Genomic DNA, 14,418 nt, shown 5'->3' with positions numbered 1-14,418 from the left:
ACATACCAGTATACCGCAATATGTAGTTATAGGAAGTGTTTCTGACGCTGAAACCAGGATAATAAACATAAGATTAGGCATCCTGAATAACGTATCACATTCTAGTGATAACCTCACTTATCTGCCCCAGAATCCACTGCAGGGGAACGCCCACATCACATGCCTCCGCCTCCACATGGCGGCACAAAGGAAAACACCTCCACAAACGGCAATATTCTCCATCTCTTTACATTTAATGTTAGATTTTTTTTCAATGCAACATCATTTTTTTGTATTTTTGGTAAAGATATTTTCTATAGTCTTTGATTCTTAAAAATAAAATAAAAAAAAAAAGAGGGGGAAGATATTGAACGGACACTCTGTAGAACATGAAAGAGATGGGGAGCGAGACAGGTTCTCTTATCAGCTCCGTCCTCTGCCAGGAGAGGCAAGACCAAAATAATATATACTCATCGTCCTCGATATCCGCTCCGCATGACGAATTGCTTAAACTATTGCACTTTGTGAACTTTTTTTTTGTTTTTTATTTAAAAATAATAAAAATATATATATTTATATAATTCATATTCTTTTTGCCTCTTGCTGCCTCTGCAGAGCAGATGATCTCCGGTCCGGCTCCTCGGGGGCGGTCTCTCGGAAGAGGTCATCGCAGAGACAGCGGTTTATTCCAGTCTCACTTGAGTTCCATTGAGCAGATCGGCGCAGACTTCAGGCCGCTCGCCTGTCCGCCAGCCAAGACTTACGGGGATGTGTTTTACATATGACTTTAGCGTACAGACACAATGGAAAGATAGGAAACCAAACACTGATCTTATTGCACACGGTGCTGGAGCGAGAGAGTCACAGTCACGCTGGGTGGAGTCATGGCGTCATACCCGCCCCCAGCCCTTCAGTTTATGCGGTTTGCTAGTGTTTTGGGTGGTGGTCAATCGACATACATTGGGGAGCTGGGGGTGGTTGGCATCTGATCCAGGATCCTAATGACATATCCAGCAACATCTACGTTTCTCTCCTCGTACATCATGATGAAGGGGTGTTTCTGCGAAGAGAGAGCAGAGTGAAGATCTCCTACCTCCATGAAACAAGGTGCCAAACAAAACAAATAGGAAGTAATGCACGGCACTTCCTGAAGGGGGAGCTGTAGGGATAATGCTGGTGACAATGGGTGGAGCCATATTGTTCACCAACCCCAGACCTCCCATTTATAGAGCTGGATCACTGTGATTGGGCAACAGCCAGTTGCAGTGATGACTTGTGTGCTAATATGCCCCACCCAGGAGGAACAACACCTGTGCAGTGATTTGCTAGTCCTAACACCCTGCCCCCTGGAAGAAAAACAGTCTCTCACTAGTCATGTGATATACATCAGCTGATCCAGGATTGTACTGGTAAATCCAGTGTCTTCATCAAAATGAATGCTACAAACATGAAGCACACTAGATATCTGCATCTAACATACTATTTTACCAAACACGTGTTACACGTATGTTCCTTCAAGGTCACGTCACAATCTGATCTCCAGGAAGAGAGCTAAATACACACGTGTGCTTTGTAACAAGCCAAAAAACAAAAATACAAACAGCGTAACACTGTTGATATCCCACAACTGTGCACCAATACGTCTCAAGAAAATAGACCAATGGGGTCCATTGACAAACACCGTCAGCAGACACCCAGGTTTCACAGCCCTCCCCCTGCTCTAGCAGCGGGGGAGGGACACAACCAGCGGAGGGACAATAGCAGCGGGGAGGGACACTCTGGCACCGGCTGAGGGACACTCTGGCGGCGGGGGAGGGACAGGAGAGGGACACTGCCACCGGCGGAGGGATGCTCTGGCACCGGGGGAGGGACACTCTGGCACCGGGGGAGGGACACTCTGGCAGCGGCTGAGGCACACTCTGGCAGCGGCTGAGGCACACTCTGGCAGCGGCTGAGGCACACTCTGGCAGCGGCTGAGGCACACTCTGGCAGCGGCTGAGGCACACTCTGGCAGCGGCTGAGGCACACTCTGGCAGCGGCTGAGGCACACTCTGGCACCGGGGGAGGGACAGGAGAGGGACACTCTGGCACCGGGACACTCTGAGGGACATTAGAGGCACACTCTGGCAGCGCCTGAGGCACACTCTGGCAGCGCCTGAGGCACACTCTGGCAGCGCCTGAGGCACACTCTGGCAGCGCCTGAGGCACACTCTGGCAGCGCCTGAGGCACACTCTGGCAGCGCCTGAGGCACACTCTGGCAGCGCCTGAGGCACACTCTGGCAGCGCCTGAGGCACACGCTGGCACCGGCGGAGGCACACGCTGGCACCGGCGGAGGGACACGCTGGCACCGGCGGAGGGACACGCTGGCACCGGCGGAGGGACACGCTGGCACCGGCGGAGGGACACTCTGGCAGAGGGGAGTGACATAGGACCATGTGAATTGGCTGAGGATAAATCACTCACCAGAAGCTCTCTGTACTTTGGCCTCTTGGATTCGTCCTTTGTAAGGCTGCGAAAAGAAAGAAGAAAATGTAAACAGATCATAACAGCAAATTACCAGCAGGTGGCAGCAGCGCAGCATTCAAGATTTTTTTATGAATTTTAGGCTGCAGAACAAGCAAGCTCCAGCAGATGGCAGCAAATACACACAAAGCTTCTTAGGCCACAATGTAGTGTAGAAACTACAGAGGGCTGCCGGACCACTGAGCTGACGCTTACAGGGATGGCGTGGGATCTATACTACAAGCTGAATGCAATCCCCAGAAGGACAATGCAGGAGGTGACAGAAGAAATTAAATCAGGGATGTGGTATAACGAGCTCTGCCCACCTGCCTCCCATATAACAAGCTCTGCCCACCTACCCCCCCATATAACAAGTGCTGACCACTTGCCCCCCATAAGAGAAGAGTCTCCCAGGCTTCCTCCTTTGCTCTGCCCACCTGCCTCCCATATAACAAGCTCTGCCCCCATATAAAAAGTGCTGACCACCTGCCCCCCATATAAAAAGTGCGGACTACCTGTCCCCCCATAAGAGAAAAGTGTCCTAGGCTTCCTCCTTTGCTCTGCCCACCTGCCCCCCATATAACAAGCTCTGCCCCCCAAATAAAAAGTGCTGACATGTCAATACTGCCTAGGCATTCCCCTCCTCTCAGGCAGCAGTGTAGAGCTACTCCCTGGGACAGGAGAGACCCCAGCATGATGAGGGGAATGGGAAGGGTTAGGAAATTAAGAGGAACCCCTGGTGACCAGGACTATCTCTACTGCACACTGGAGGGGGGGGGGGGGGGAGGGGGAAACTCTTACCACAAGTCCTGGCCACCAGGACTATCTCTACTGGACACTGGAGGGGGCCAGACTCTTACCACAAGTCCTGGTCACCGGGACTATCTCTACTGTACACTGGAGGGGGGCGGACTCTTACCACAAGTCCAGGACTGTCTCTACTAGGCATCGGAGGGGGGGGGGGGGGGGGGGGGGGGGGGGGGGGGGGGGGGGGGGGGGGGGGGAGGGAAGGTACTCTTTCCACAAGTCCAGGCCACCAGGACTATATCTACTGGACACTGGAGTGGGAAACTCTTACCACAAGTTGACAAAGTTGATGAAGCTGGAGGAGAACTCTCGCTCGTCAGAGTTGCTGAGTTGTGGAGGATCGCCTTTCACCACCTGCGTTAGTTGATCGAAGACGCTGTTCCACTTTGGATACGGGAACCTTCCTGTGGCTAGTTCATACTGTGGAGAAGGAGGGTGACAATTAACGGATGTATAACAAAATACAGTCACATGACAGGCAGCTCAGACCACAGACAGCAGATGCAGAGGTCCATCTAGTGCCACCGGTCTACCATTATCAGCCACCCAAATCCTCCCCAAATGAGAAAACCAACCCCAGATATGGAGCTCATCTCTGGAGAGTCGAGACAACCTGTGCCACAGACAGGCATCCACACGGGTGTGCTACCCCCAAATACAGTGAGGGAAAGAAGTATTTGATCCTCTGCTGGTTTAGCTGGTTTGCCCTCTGATCAAGAAGTGGCCAGTCTATGATTGTCATGGTGGGTTTTTGTAGCTGTGAGAGACAGAAGAACATAAGAACCCTAAAAAGCCCAGCGCCCCAAAGTCAGAGCTTGCTGTGCGTTGTAATGAGAGAAATAAGTATTTGATAAACCAGCAAGATTTCAGGCTCCCAGGTGTCTTCATGACACGGACAAGACTGTAGACCTGCACAAGGCTGAACGTGGCTTCAAGTCTATCCTGAAAACAGCCTGGTGAGAAGGTGACAACAGCTGACATAATTCGAAAATGGAAGAAATACAAAATAGCTGTCAATCTCCCTTGGTCTGTGGCTCTGGTCTGAGGCTCCATGGAAGATCTCACCTTGTGGAGGTGCAACGATCATGAGAAGGATGAAAAAGCAGTCTACAATCAAATAAATGATGAAGGAAGCAATATACCATATGTTGTACACAACAGTACAAAAACATTTTCAAACTCCTCGCTCTCCCTCAAGTGTACACCTGAGGAAGTGGGAGGAGCTCAAAAACGTTTGTGGACTGTTGTGTACAATATACAATATATTGCCAATCAAGAGTGCTTCCTTCATCATTTATTTGATAGTATCCTGTTTGTGAAGTGGTGAACCACAGGGGGTAAGCACTGGTGGCCAGGTGGCAAGGTCCCCTGGAAGGAGGTAGAGGAAGGGTCATCAATTGCGAAGTGTTGAAAAAGCAGTCTGGAACTACATGGAGGGAACCTGTCAACGATCTCAGGGCAGCTGGGACCATAGTCATCAAGGAAACATTTGGTAACACACTAGGCTGTGAAGTGTAGTGGGGATGGATGGGACTGCTTGTATTGGCACAGGTTGTCTCAGGTTTAGCTAATCCTGACCAGAAGACTTTCTTGTGACCTTTAGAGATAGTGGATCTATGATCTGCAGGCAGCCTTTAGAGATGATGGATCTATGATCTGCAGGCAGCCTTTAGAGATGGTGGATCTATGATCTGCAGGCAGCCTTTAGAGATGGTGGATCTATGATCTGCAGGCAGCCTTTAGAGATGGTGAATCTATGATCTCAAGGTAGCCTTTAGAGATGGTGAATCTATGATCTCAAGGTAGCCTTTAGAGATGGTGGATCTATGATCTGCAGGCAGCCTTTAGAGATGGTGAATCTATGATCTCCAGGTAGCCTTTAGAGATGGTGGATCTATGATCTGCAGGCAGCCTTTAGAGATGGTGGATCTATGATCTCAAGGTAGCCTTTAGAGATGGTGGATCTATGATCTCCAAGCAGCCTTTAGAGATGGTGGATCTATGATCTCAAGGTAGCCTAATCTATGATCTCCATACAGCCTTTAGAGATGGTGGATCTATGATCTCCAGGCAGCCTTTAGAGATGGTGGATCTATGATCTCCAGGAAGCCTTTAGAGATGGTGGATCTATGATCTCCAGGCAGCCTTTAGAGATGGTGGATCTATAATTATGATCTCCAAGCAGCTTTTAGAGATGGTGGATCTATAATCTCCAAGCAGCCTTTAGAGATGGCGGATCTATGATCTCCAGGCAGCCTTTAGAGATGGTGGATCTATGATTCTCCAGGAAGCCTTTAGAGATGGTGGATCTATGTCCAGCCACCCAGCACTAGCATATTCTGCAGAGCCTCGCATTATCTATTCACTGGGTGTCAGCTACAATTGGGGGAGCTCATGGGTTAGAGCAGTGTCCTGGTGGATTACATGCTCATTAACATGCCTACAGACAGCACTGAGGTTTACTGAGAGGGCTATAGAGGCTGCCATATTTATTTCCTGTTAAATAATACCAGTTGCTGGGTTGTCCTGCTGATCTCTCTGCTGCAGTAGTGTCTGAATCACACACCTGAAACATGCATGCAGCTAATCCAGTCACATTTCAGTCACCTGATCTGCATGCTTGTTCAGGGGCTATGGCTAGACGTATTAGAGGCAGAGGATCAGCAGTACAGCCACGTACTGTGCATTGCTTAAAAGGAAATAAATAGGTCAGCCTCTATATCTCTCTCACTTCAGATGTGCTTTAAGGAGTGGCTGGAGATCGCTACTGGATCTTCCACCTCTGAGGTCCCTAGGCTGCCTGATGCTTTGAGTGAAATCCGTGAGGGGTGGACGAGTTTAGACCCATCCCATTGCTAGCGACACCTGTGAAATCTTCCAAACCTCCAGAAGGGGTGTCCTCCTCCCTTCTTCTGTATTATAGGGGTGAATTCTCTCCTCATCTGCTTTTCAATCCAGATCTTTTTGAATTTTTTTAGACACCCAACAAGCAAAAAAGTACTAAAATCAGGGGGGGGGGGGGGGGGGTAAAATAACAAAATTAAGCTTTACTTTCCTGGGCCTTCTTCCTAGAATCTATCTGGTTGCCCTCCAGGCAACTGCTGTCCCCTCCGTTTTATTGCCGACTCTGGACTTTTGCGCTTGCGTTCTGCGGTTGTGCAGTTCACAAAGACTTGAACTGCACAGAACACTCCCGACCACGGGAGTGCAATCATGACATGAGGCGCGCCCACGCAAAAGCCCACGACCCAGCCGAGGCCGGCATTCATATGGAGGGGACAGAGCAGGCCTGGAGGGCACTGCTAGATCAGATAGACTTCTAGGGGCTGAAAGAAGCCACAGGTAAGGAACGCTTCACTTCTTTATTTTATCTCGGATATCTTTTAACCAGTTCAGCAGTCATTCGTCTTTCACCTTATGCATCCGAGCAATTTCCCCCTCCCATTCATTTGCCAATAACATTATCACTACTTATCACAATGAATTGATCTATATCTTGTTTTCCCGCCACCAATTAGGCTTTCTTTGGGTGGTACATTTTGCTAAGAATTATTTTTTTCTAAATGCATTTTAATGAGATTAAGAAAAAATGGAAAAAGCTCATTATTTCTTAGTTTTCGGCCAGTATTGCTTTAAATTAATACATGCTACCATAATTAAAACCCACGTATTTTATTTGCCTATTTGTCCCGGTCATTACACCATTTAAATTATGTCCCTATCACAATGTCTGGCACCAATATTTTATTTGGAAATAAAGGTGCATTTTTTCAGTTTTGTGTCCATCACTATTTACAAGCTTATAATTTAAAAAAATAATAGTAATATACCCTCGACATGCATATTTAAAAAGTTCAGACCATTCGGTAACTATTTATGTTTTTGTTTTTTATTGTAATTTATTTAATTTAATTAAAAATGTATTTGGGTATTTTTTGGGAGAGTGGGAGGTAAACGGTCAATTTTAAAATGTACTTGTTTGTGGTTTTACCACAAGATGGCCGCAGTCAATTTTTTTTCAGTCCTGTAAGCGAGCGCTCTCGCTTACAGGAATGAAGGGAGGAAGTGAAACTTTTTTCTCTTTAGAAAGATTGTGGCTTCTAATAGAAGTTGTCGGTCTTTCTAACGGGGACTTAGAACAATGAATTTCATTGATCTCCAGGCTAACAGGCGGAGCACAGGAGCGCTCGGGTGTGCGCGCGATTGGCCGCGGGAGCAAGCAGCAGCAGCCTTTTGGACGCAGCAGATAGGTCCAAAAGGCTGAAGTAGTTAATAAGGAGAAACTTCTTCTGTAAACTATGCTGCTTGGAAAGTAATGGAAACCTATTCTACAAATAAGGTGAAAAATGGGTAAGGAGTCAAGAAGAGATAAGCTCTACATCTGCCCCATTCTAACCTCTGGATCTGAATGTTTTATCGTAAATAAATGCAATGGGTGCTAAAGTGGAGCTGAACTCTTGCACAGGACAGATGGAAAACACAGAGAAATGCCCCTTGTATGTATTTAGAGAGTTTCGCTTAAAGGGACACTGTAGGGGGTCGGGGGAAAATGAGTTGAACTTACCTGGGGCTTCTAATGGTCCCCCGCAGACATCCTGTACCTGCAAAGCCACTCACCGATGCTCTGGCCCCGCCTCCGGTTCACTTCTGGAATTTCAGACTTTAAAGTCTGAAAACCACTTCGCCTGCGTTGCCGTGTCCTCGCTCCCGCGAATGTCACCAGGAACGTAGGGCGCAGGCCCAGTATGGTCTGTGTCTGCGCAGTACACTCCTGGTGACATCGGCGGGAGTGAGGACACGGCAATGCAGGCGCAGTGGTTTTCAGACTTTAAAGTCTGAAATTCCAGAAGTGAACCGGAGGCGGGGCCGGAGCATCGGTGAGCGGCTGCACGGGCACAGGATGTCTGCGGGGGACCATTAGAAGCCCCGGGTAAGTTCAACTCATTTTCCCCCGACCCCCTACAGTATCCCTTTAATTCCCCCTCATCTGTGACTAATCACCAGTGTTATCTGATCTCTCAGCTGTGCCAGCTGGCTGCCTTGGCAGACCAGCTAATGAGTAAACACAGGATGCTAACAATATGTATGCTTCCATGAAAGCAGGAAGCAGACACACTGCAGATTTATTGCAGGATTTGGATCAGCTGGAATAAAGAAATGTTTTTCTTAAACTGCTCCAGGACTGCGGTAATTGAAATCTACGCCCTGTTTGTGGCTGCTTATTCCTGCCCGGGCGCAGATCTCAATTACCGCACTTGCACAGATCGCTGCTACCGCGTCACTGAAGCTGACTTGCGAGATTGGCTCACATTGATTGCAGGGTCAAAAGCCAATTAAATCCATTCATAAAGCTGTGTTGTCATAGCGACAGCAAGGCGAGGGTACTGCGGCGATGGGTGAACAGCGGAAGCGGCGGGTCTGTGCGGCGATTTGTCGTTATGAGCCTTTTTTTGGTACCAGCAGTCTCTGGTCCTTAAGGGGTCACAGACTGCTGGTACGCAAGTGGTTAAAGGTTATGATGCTGTTGCGTATCTTTTAGAGCAGGGAGGAAGTTCTGAGTTCAGGTCTCCTTTAACAGTTCCCAGGCAGAGCTACTCACCAATGTGATCCCGAGACTCCAGACATCAGAGCGGACGTCGTATCCTTGCCTGGAAGCGCTGGGGTCTATCCTCTCCGGCTGCAGAGGGGGAAACACGTCATTATACAATGACATCACCATCACAGCGGCCAGACAACAAGTGCACCAGTAATGACATCACGGCTACCCAGATATTACTTATATATTACAGGAGTGACATCACCACTCTCCAGATATAGGTTATATATTACAGGAGTGACATCACTGCTCTACAGATATAGGTTATATATTACAGGAGTGACATCACTGCTCTACAGATATAGGTTATATATTACAGGAGTGACATCACTGCTCTATAGATATAGGTTATATATTACCGGAGTGACATCACCGCTCTCCAGATATAGGTTATATATTACAGGAGTGACATCACCGCTCTCCAGATATTACAGGAGTGACATCACCGCTCTCCAGATATAGGTTATATATTACAGGAGTGACATCACCGCTCTCCAGATATAGGTTATATATTACAGGAGTGACATCACCGCTCTCCAGATATAGGTTAAATATTACAGGAGTGACATCACTGCTCTACAGATATAGGTTATATATTACAGGAGTGACATCACTGCTCTCCAGATATAGCTTATATATTACAGGAGTGACATCCCCACTCTCCAGATATAGGCCACCAAACTTAGTGCCTACCTGGGTTGATAGGACTTTCCAATGAATGAGGCAGCTGTTTCTGCCAGGCGGGGGCCATCAGCTTATAAGGTGGTTAAACATCTCTATCGGTGTGGAGAGAGCAGTCGGCACACTGCCAGCCGTGACATCAGCAGAGGAATCCACACACTGCTGACACACCAACCACATCACAGCCTCACATGCTGCAGCTGACATCACCCCGCACCCAGCATCAGCTACACACTGCTCCGCTTACTGCTAACCCACTGCTACACACTGCTCTGCTTATTGCTAATCCACTGCTACACACTGCTCTGCTTATCACTAACTCACTGCTACACACTACTCCACTAACTGCTACACACTGCTCCACTAACTGCTAACCCACTGCTACACACCTCTCTGCTAACTGATAACCCACTGCTCCACACTGCTCTGCTAACTGATAACCCACTGCTACACACTGCTCTGCTATTGCTATGCACTGCTCTGCTTACTGCTAACTCTAACCCACTGCTACACACTGCTCTGCTAACTGCTTACTCACTGCTACACACTGCTATGATAACCGCTAACCCACTGCTACGCTGCTAACCCACTGCTACACACTGTCTGCTATTGCTATACACGGCTCTGCTTACTGCTAACTCTAACCCACTGCTACACACTGCTCTGCTAACTCACTGCTACACACTGCTCTGATAACCGCTAACCCACTGCTACACAATGCTCTGCAAACTGCTAACTCACTGCTACACACTGCTCAGCTGCTAACCCACTGCTACACACTGCTCTGCTATTGCTATACACTGCTCTGCTTACTGCTACCTCTAACCCACTGCTACACACTGCTCTGCCAACTGCTAACCCACTGCTACACACTGCTCTGCTTACTGCTAATCCTAACCCACTGCTACACACTGCTCCGCTAACTGCTAACCCTAACCCACGGCTACACACTGCTCTGCTAACCCTAACCCACTGCTACACACTGCTCTGCTAACTAACTGCTAACCCTAACCCACTGCTACATACTGCTTTGCTAACCCACTGCTACGCTAACTGCTAACCCACTGCTACACACTGCTCTGCTAACTGCTAACCCACTGCTACACACTGCTCTGTTTACTGCTAACTCTAACCCACTGCTACACACTGCTCTGCTAACCCACTGCTACGCTAACTGCTAACCCACTGCTACACACTGCTCTGCTTACTGCTAACCCACTGCTACACACTGCTCTGCTTACTGCTAACCCACTGCTACACACTGCTCTGTTTACTGCTAACTCTAACCCACTGCTACACACTGCTCTGCTAACCCACTGCTACGCTAACTGCTAACCCACTGCTACACACTGCTCGGCTTACTGTTAACCCATTGCTACACACTGCTCTGCTAACCCTAACCCACTGCTACACACTGCTCTGCTAACCCTAACCCACTGCTACACACTGCTCCGCTAACTGCTAACCCTAACCCATTGCTACACACTGCTCTGCTAACCCTAACCCACTGCTACACACTGCTCTGCTAACTGCTAACCCTAACCCACTGCTACATACTGCTTTGCTTACTGCTAACCCTAACCCACTGCTATACACTGCTCTGCTAACCCTTACCCACTGCTACACACTGCTCTGCTTACTGCTAACCCTAACCCACTGCTACACACTGCTCTGCTCACTGCTAACCCTAACCCACTGCTACACACTGCTCCGCTAACTGCTAACCCTAACCCACTGCTACATACTGCTTTGCTTACTGCTAACCCACTGCTATACACTGCTCTGCTAACCCTAACCCACTGCTACACACTGCTCTGCTTACTGCTAACCCTAACCCACTGCTACACACTGCTCTGCTCACTGCTAACCCTAACCCACTGCAACACACTGCTCTGCTAACTGCTAACCCTAACCCACTGCTATACACTGCTCTGCTTACTGCTAACCCTAACCCACTGCTACACACTGCTCTGCTAACATTAACCCACTGCTACACACTGCTCTGCTAACCATAACCCACTGCTACACACTGCTCTGCTAACCATAACCCACTGCTACACACTGCTCTGCTAACCATAACCCACTGCTACACACTGCTCTGCTTACTGCTAAACCACTGCTACACACTGCTCTGCTAACCCTAACCCACTGCTACATACTGCTCTGCTTATTGCTAACCCTAACCAACTGCTACATTTATACACTGCCCTGCTAACCCACTGCTACTCACTGCTCTGCTTACAGGGGAATCCCACTCTGCTGGGGAATCTGCTGCAGCACATGAATCGGGGTGATCGCTAAATAATGATCTTTTTTATGTAAAGTGCTGCAGAAGATGTCAGTACTATATAAATACATAATCATACTATGGTAGGACATTACACTATGACTATGGTAGGATTAGATTGTGAGCTCCTCTGAGGACAGTCAGTGACATGACTATGTACTCTGTAATGTGCTGCAGAAGATGTCAGTACTATATAAATACATAATCATAATATGGTAGGACATTACACTATGACTATGGTAGGATTAGATTGTGAGCTCCTCTGAGGACAGTCAGTGACATGACTATGTACTCTGTAATGTGCTGCAGAAGATGTCAGTACTATATAAATACATAATCATAATATGGTAGGACATTACACTATGACTATGGTAGGATTAGATTGTGAGCTCCTCTGAGGACAGTCAGTGACATGACTATGTACTCTGTAATGTGCTGCAGAAGATGTCAGTACTATATAAATACATAATCATAATATGGTAGGACATTACACTATGACTATGGTAGGATTAGAGTGTGAGCTCCTCTGAGGACAGTCAGTGACATGACTATGTACTCTGTAATGTGCTGCAGAAGATGGCAGTGCTATATAAATACATAATAATAATATGGTAGGACATTAGACTATGGTAGGATTAGAGTGTGAGCTCCTCTGAGGACAGTCAGTGACATGACTATGTGCTCTGTAATGTGCTGCAGGAGATGTCAGTGCTATATAAATACATAATAATAATAATAATAATAATATGGTAGGACATTAGACTATGACTATGGTAGGATTAGATTGTGAGCTCCTTTGAGGACAGTCAGTGACATGACTATGTACTCTGTAATGTGCTGCAGGAGATGTCAGTGCTATATAAATACATAATAATAATATGGTAGGACATTATACTAGGATTATAGCAGACATTAGATTGTGAGCAGTGAAGAGACATGTAAATCCTGCTGCACAGAAGCTGACTGTGTAGCGGAGAATGTGTATAGTTATGTAGAGACATGGCATCCTGTGGTCAGGAAGGGGTTACACGGTTTGCAGAGGATTCTGGGAGGACAGCTGTCAGTTGTATTTTCTCTGTGATAGGAAGTCCGGGTGCGACAGGCAGAGATTTCCCCAGCGCTGAGCTTACACATGTTCTTCCCCCATGATTTATGTACATTAACCACATTATTGTACTTGCACTTTAGGGAATCTTTTCTATAGTCTAGTTTAGCCCTTATGTATGCATGTGGTTTTACTTATATGTGCTGCTATATTAATTTATATAAATGTATGCAAATTGCGTGCAAAGTTTATATAGGCTATTAATGCTGGCATGACTTTTATCCAGTTTTGTACCAATGTGAACATATCTATACTTTTGTAGTCCCCAGCATTCTCCAATTTATTGCCTGAAGAAGCAGGGTTGTGACCTGCGAAACGTGTTGCACGTTTGGAGTATCTAATAAATGTTACTGTGAATTATAGTAACGTCTCGCAGTCTGTTTTCTCTACGAGGGAGGTAACTCCACCAAACTTCCCCCTTTTAAAAGTTTTTTAAACGGTTTTACCCTTATTGGCGCCTCTGTTTACCTACCTACAATTTAGCAAATGGCAGATGCTCCAGTCAACTGCCAAAAAAAGTGTGCAGCGAGCAGGAAGGCTGGCCAGCATCTTTGTATAAATCCTTTTCAGGTAGAGTCTTTATAAAGAACAAAGGCCATACTGAGAATCCCCCATAAGGAGATGGGCTAGCCCAAAATGTGTCACTTCTGTCAGATTTCTACTACCTACTGTAAGTGACAGCAACAGAGGAGAAAAGTCATTTATGGCTCATTTTACTCTGGAAGAAATGTACCTTTGATTTGTATGTTATTACATGTGTTTTACATATTACATTTTCTTGCGATAGTGGCCCTTTAAGCAGAGAATAGAAAATATCTGCAATGCCAAAATAACTAAGAAGAGAAAAGTTGACAATTGAAGTGAGAGTGATAGGGAGGCTGCCATATGTATTTCCTCTTACACAATTACCAGTTGTTTGCCTGTCCTTCTGATCTCTTTGGCTGCAGTAGTGTCTGAATCACACACCTGAAACAAGCATGCAGCTAATCCAGTCACACTTCAGTCACCTGATCTGCTGCATGCTTGTTCAGGGGTTGTGGCTAAAAGTATTAGAGGCAGAGGATCAGCAGGACAGCCAGGGAATCTGTATTGTTTAAAGGTAAGGAAATAAATATGTCAGCCTCCATCTCCCTCCCACTTCAGTTAAAGGGAACCCGACGTGGGTTTGTGAAGTCATATTAAGACACAGAGGCATATTGTGCGGATCAGTTCATTTCGGCGCGCGGCTCAGAGTCGAGCGCCGAAACTGGGCGCCGTCATAGCAGCAATGCTAAGAGGAGGCTGCCAGACCCTGAATTACATCTCCCTCCGAGATGCGACAACACCGCCTCCGAGTATTTAACGCCGCCTCGGAGTTAAGCGGCAGCGGTGAGAGCCGTCATTCAGCTCTCCCTGCACCGACCTGAGTGGCACCGAAATAATATGTACCCCATATTGTGTGTACTGTGAGCAGCCTCTG

At 47.3% G+C, this 14,418-nt stretch overlaps 1 protein-coding gene across 3 annotated transcripts in view; it reads right to left on the bottom strand.

Moving 5' to 3' along the window:
- Window positions 1-212: 212 nt before the first annotated feature.
- The window catches only part of MAP2K4 (mitogen-activated protein kinase kinase 4), a 59,895-nt gene continuing 45,689 nt past the window's right edge, over window positions 213-14,418 (bottom strand). For all 3 annotated transcript variants that reach the window (XM_068263809.1, XM_068263810.1, XM_068263811.1), the window contains 4 exons: window positions 8,890-8,967; window positions 3,562-3,710; window positions 2,445-2,490; window positions 213-1,039 (listed from right to left, as the gene is read on the bottom strand). In XM_068263809.1, coding sequence (XP_068119910.1) covers window positions 926-1,039; window positions 2,445-2,490; window positions 3,562-3,710; window positions 8,890-8,967 — 387 coding nt within the window. In that variant the 3' untranslated portion in view covers window positions 213-925. The remainder of the gene's footprint in view (window positions 1,040-2,444; window positions 2,491-3,561; window positions 3,711-8,889; window positions 8,968-14,418) is intronic.

The sequence above is a fragment of the Hyperolius riggenbachi genome, chromosome 12, assembly GCF_040937935.1.
Source record: "Hyperolius riggenbachi isolate aHypRig1 chromosome 12, aHypRig1.pri, whole genome shotgun sequence".
In the NCBI taxonomy this organism is placed as follows: Eukaryota; Metazoa; Chordata; class Amphibia; order Anura; family Hyperoliidae; genus Hyperolius; species Hyperolius riggenbachi.
The sequence above is the reverse complement of the archived record's forward strand: the minus strand, read 5'-3'. Positions and strand labels throughout refer to the sequence as shown.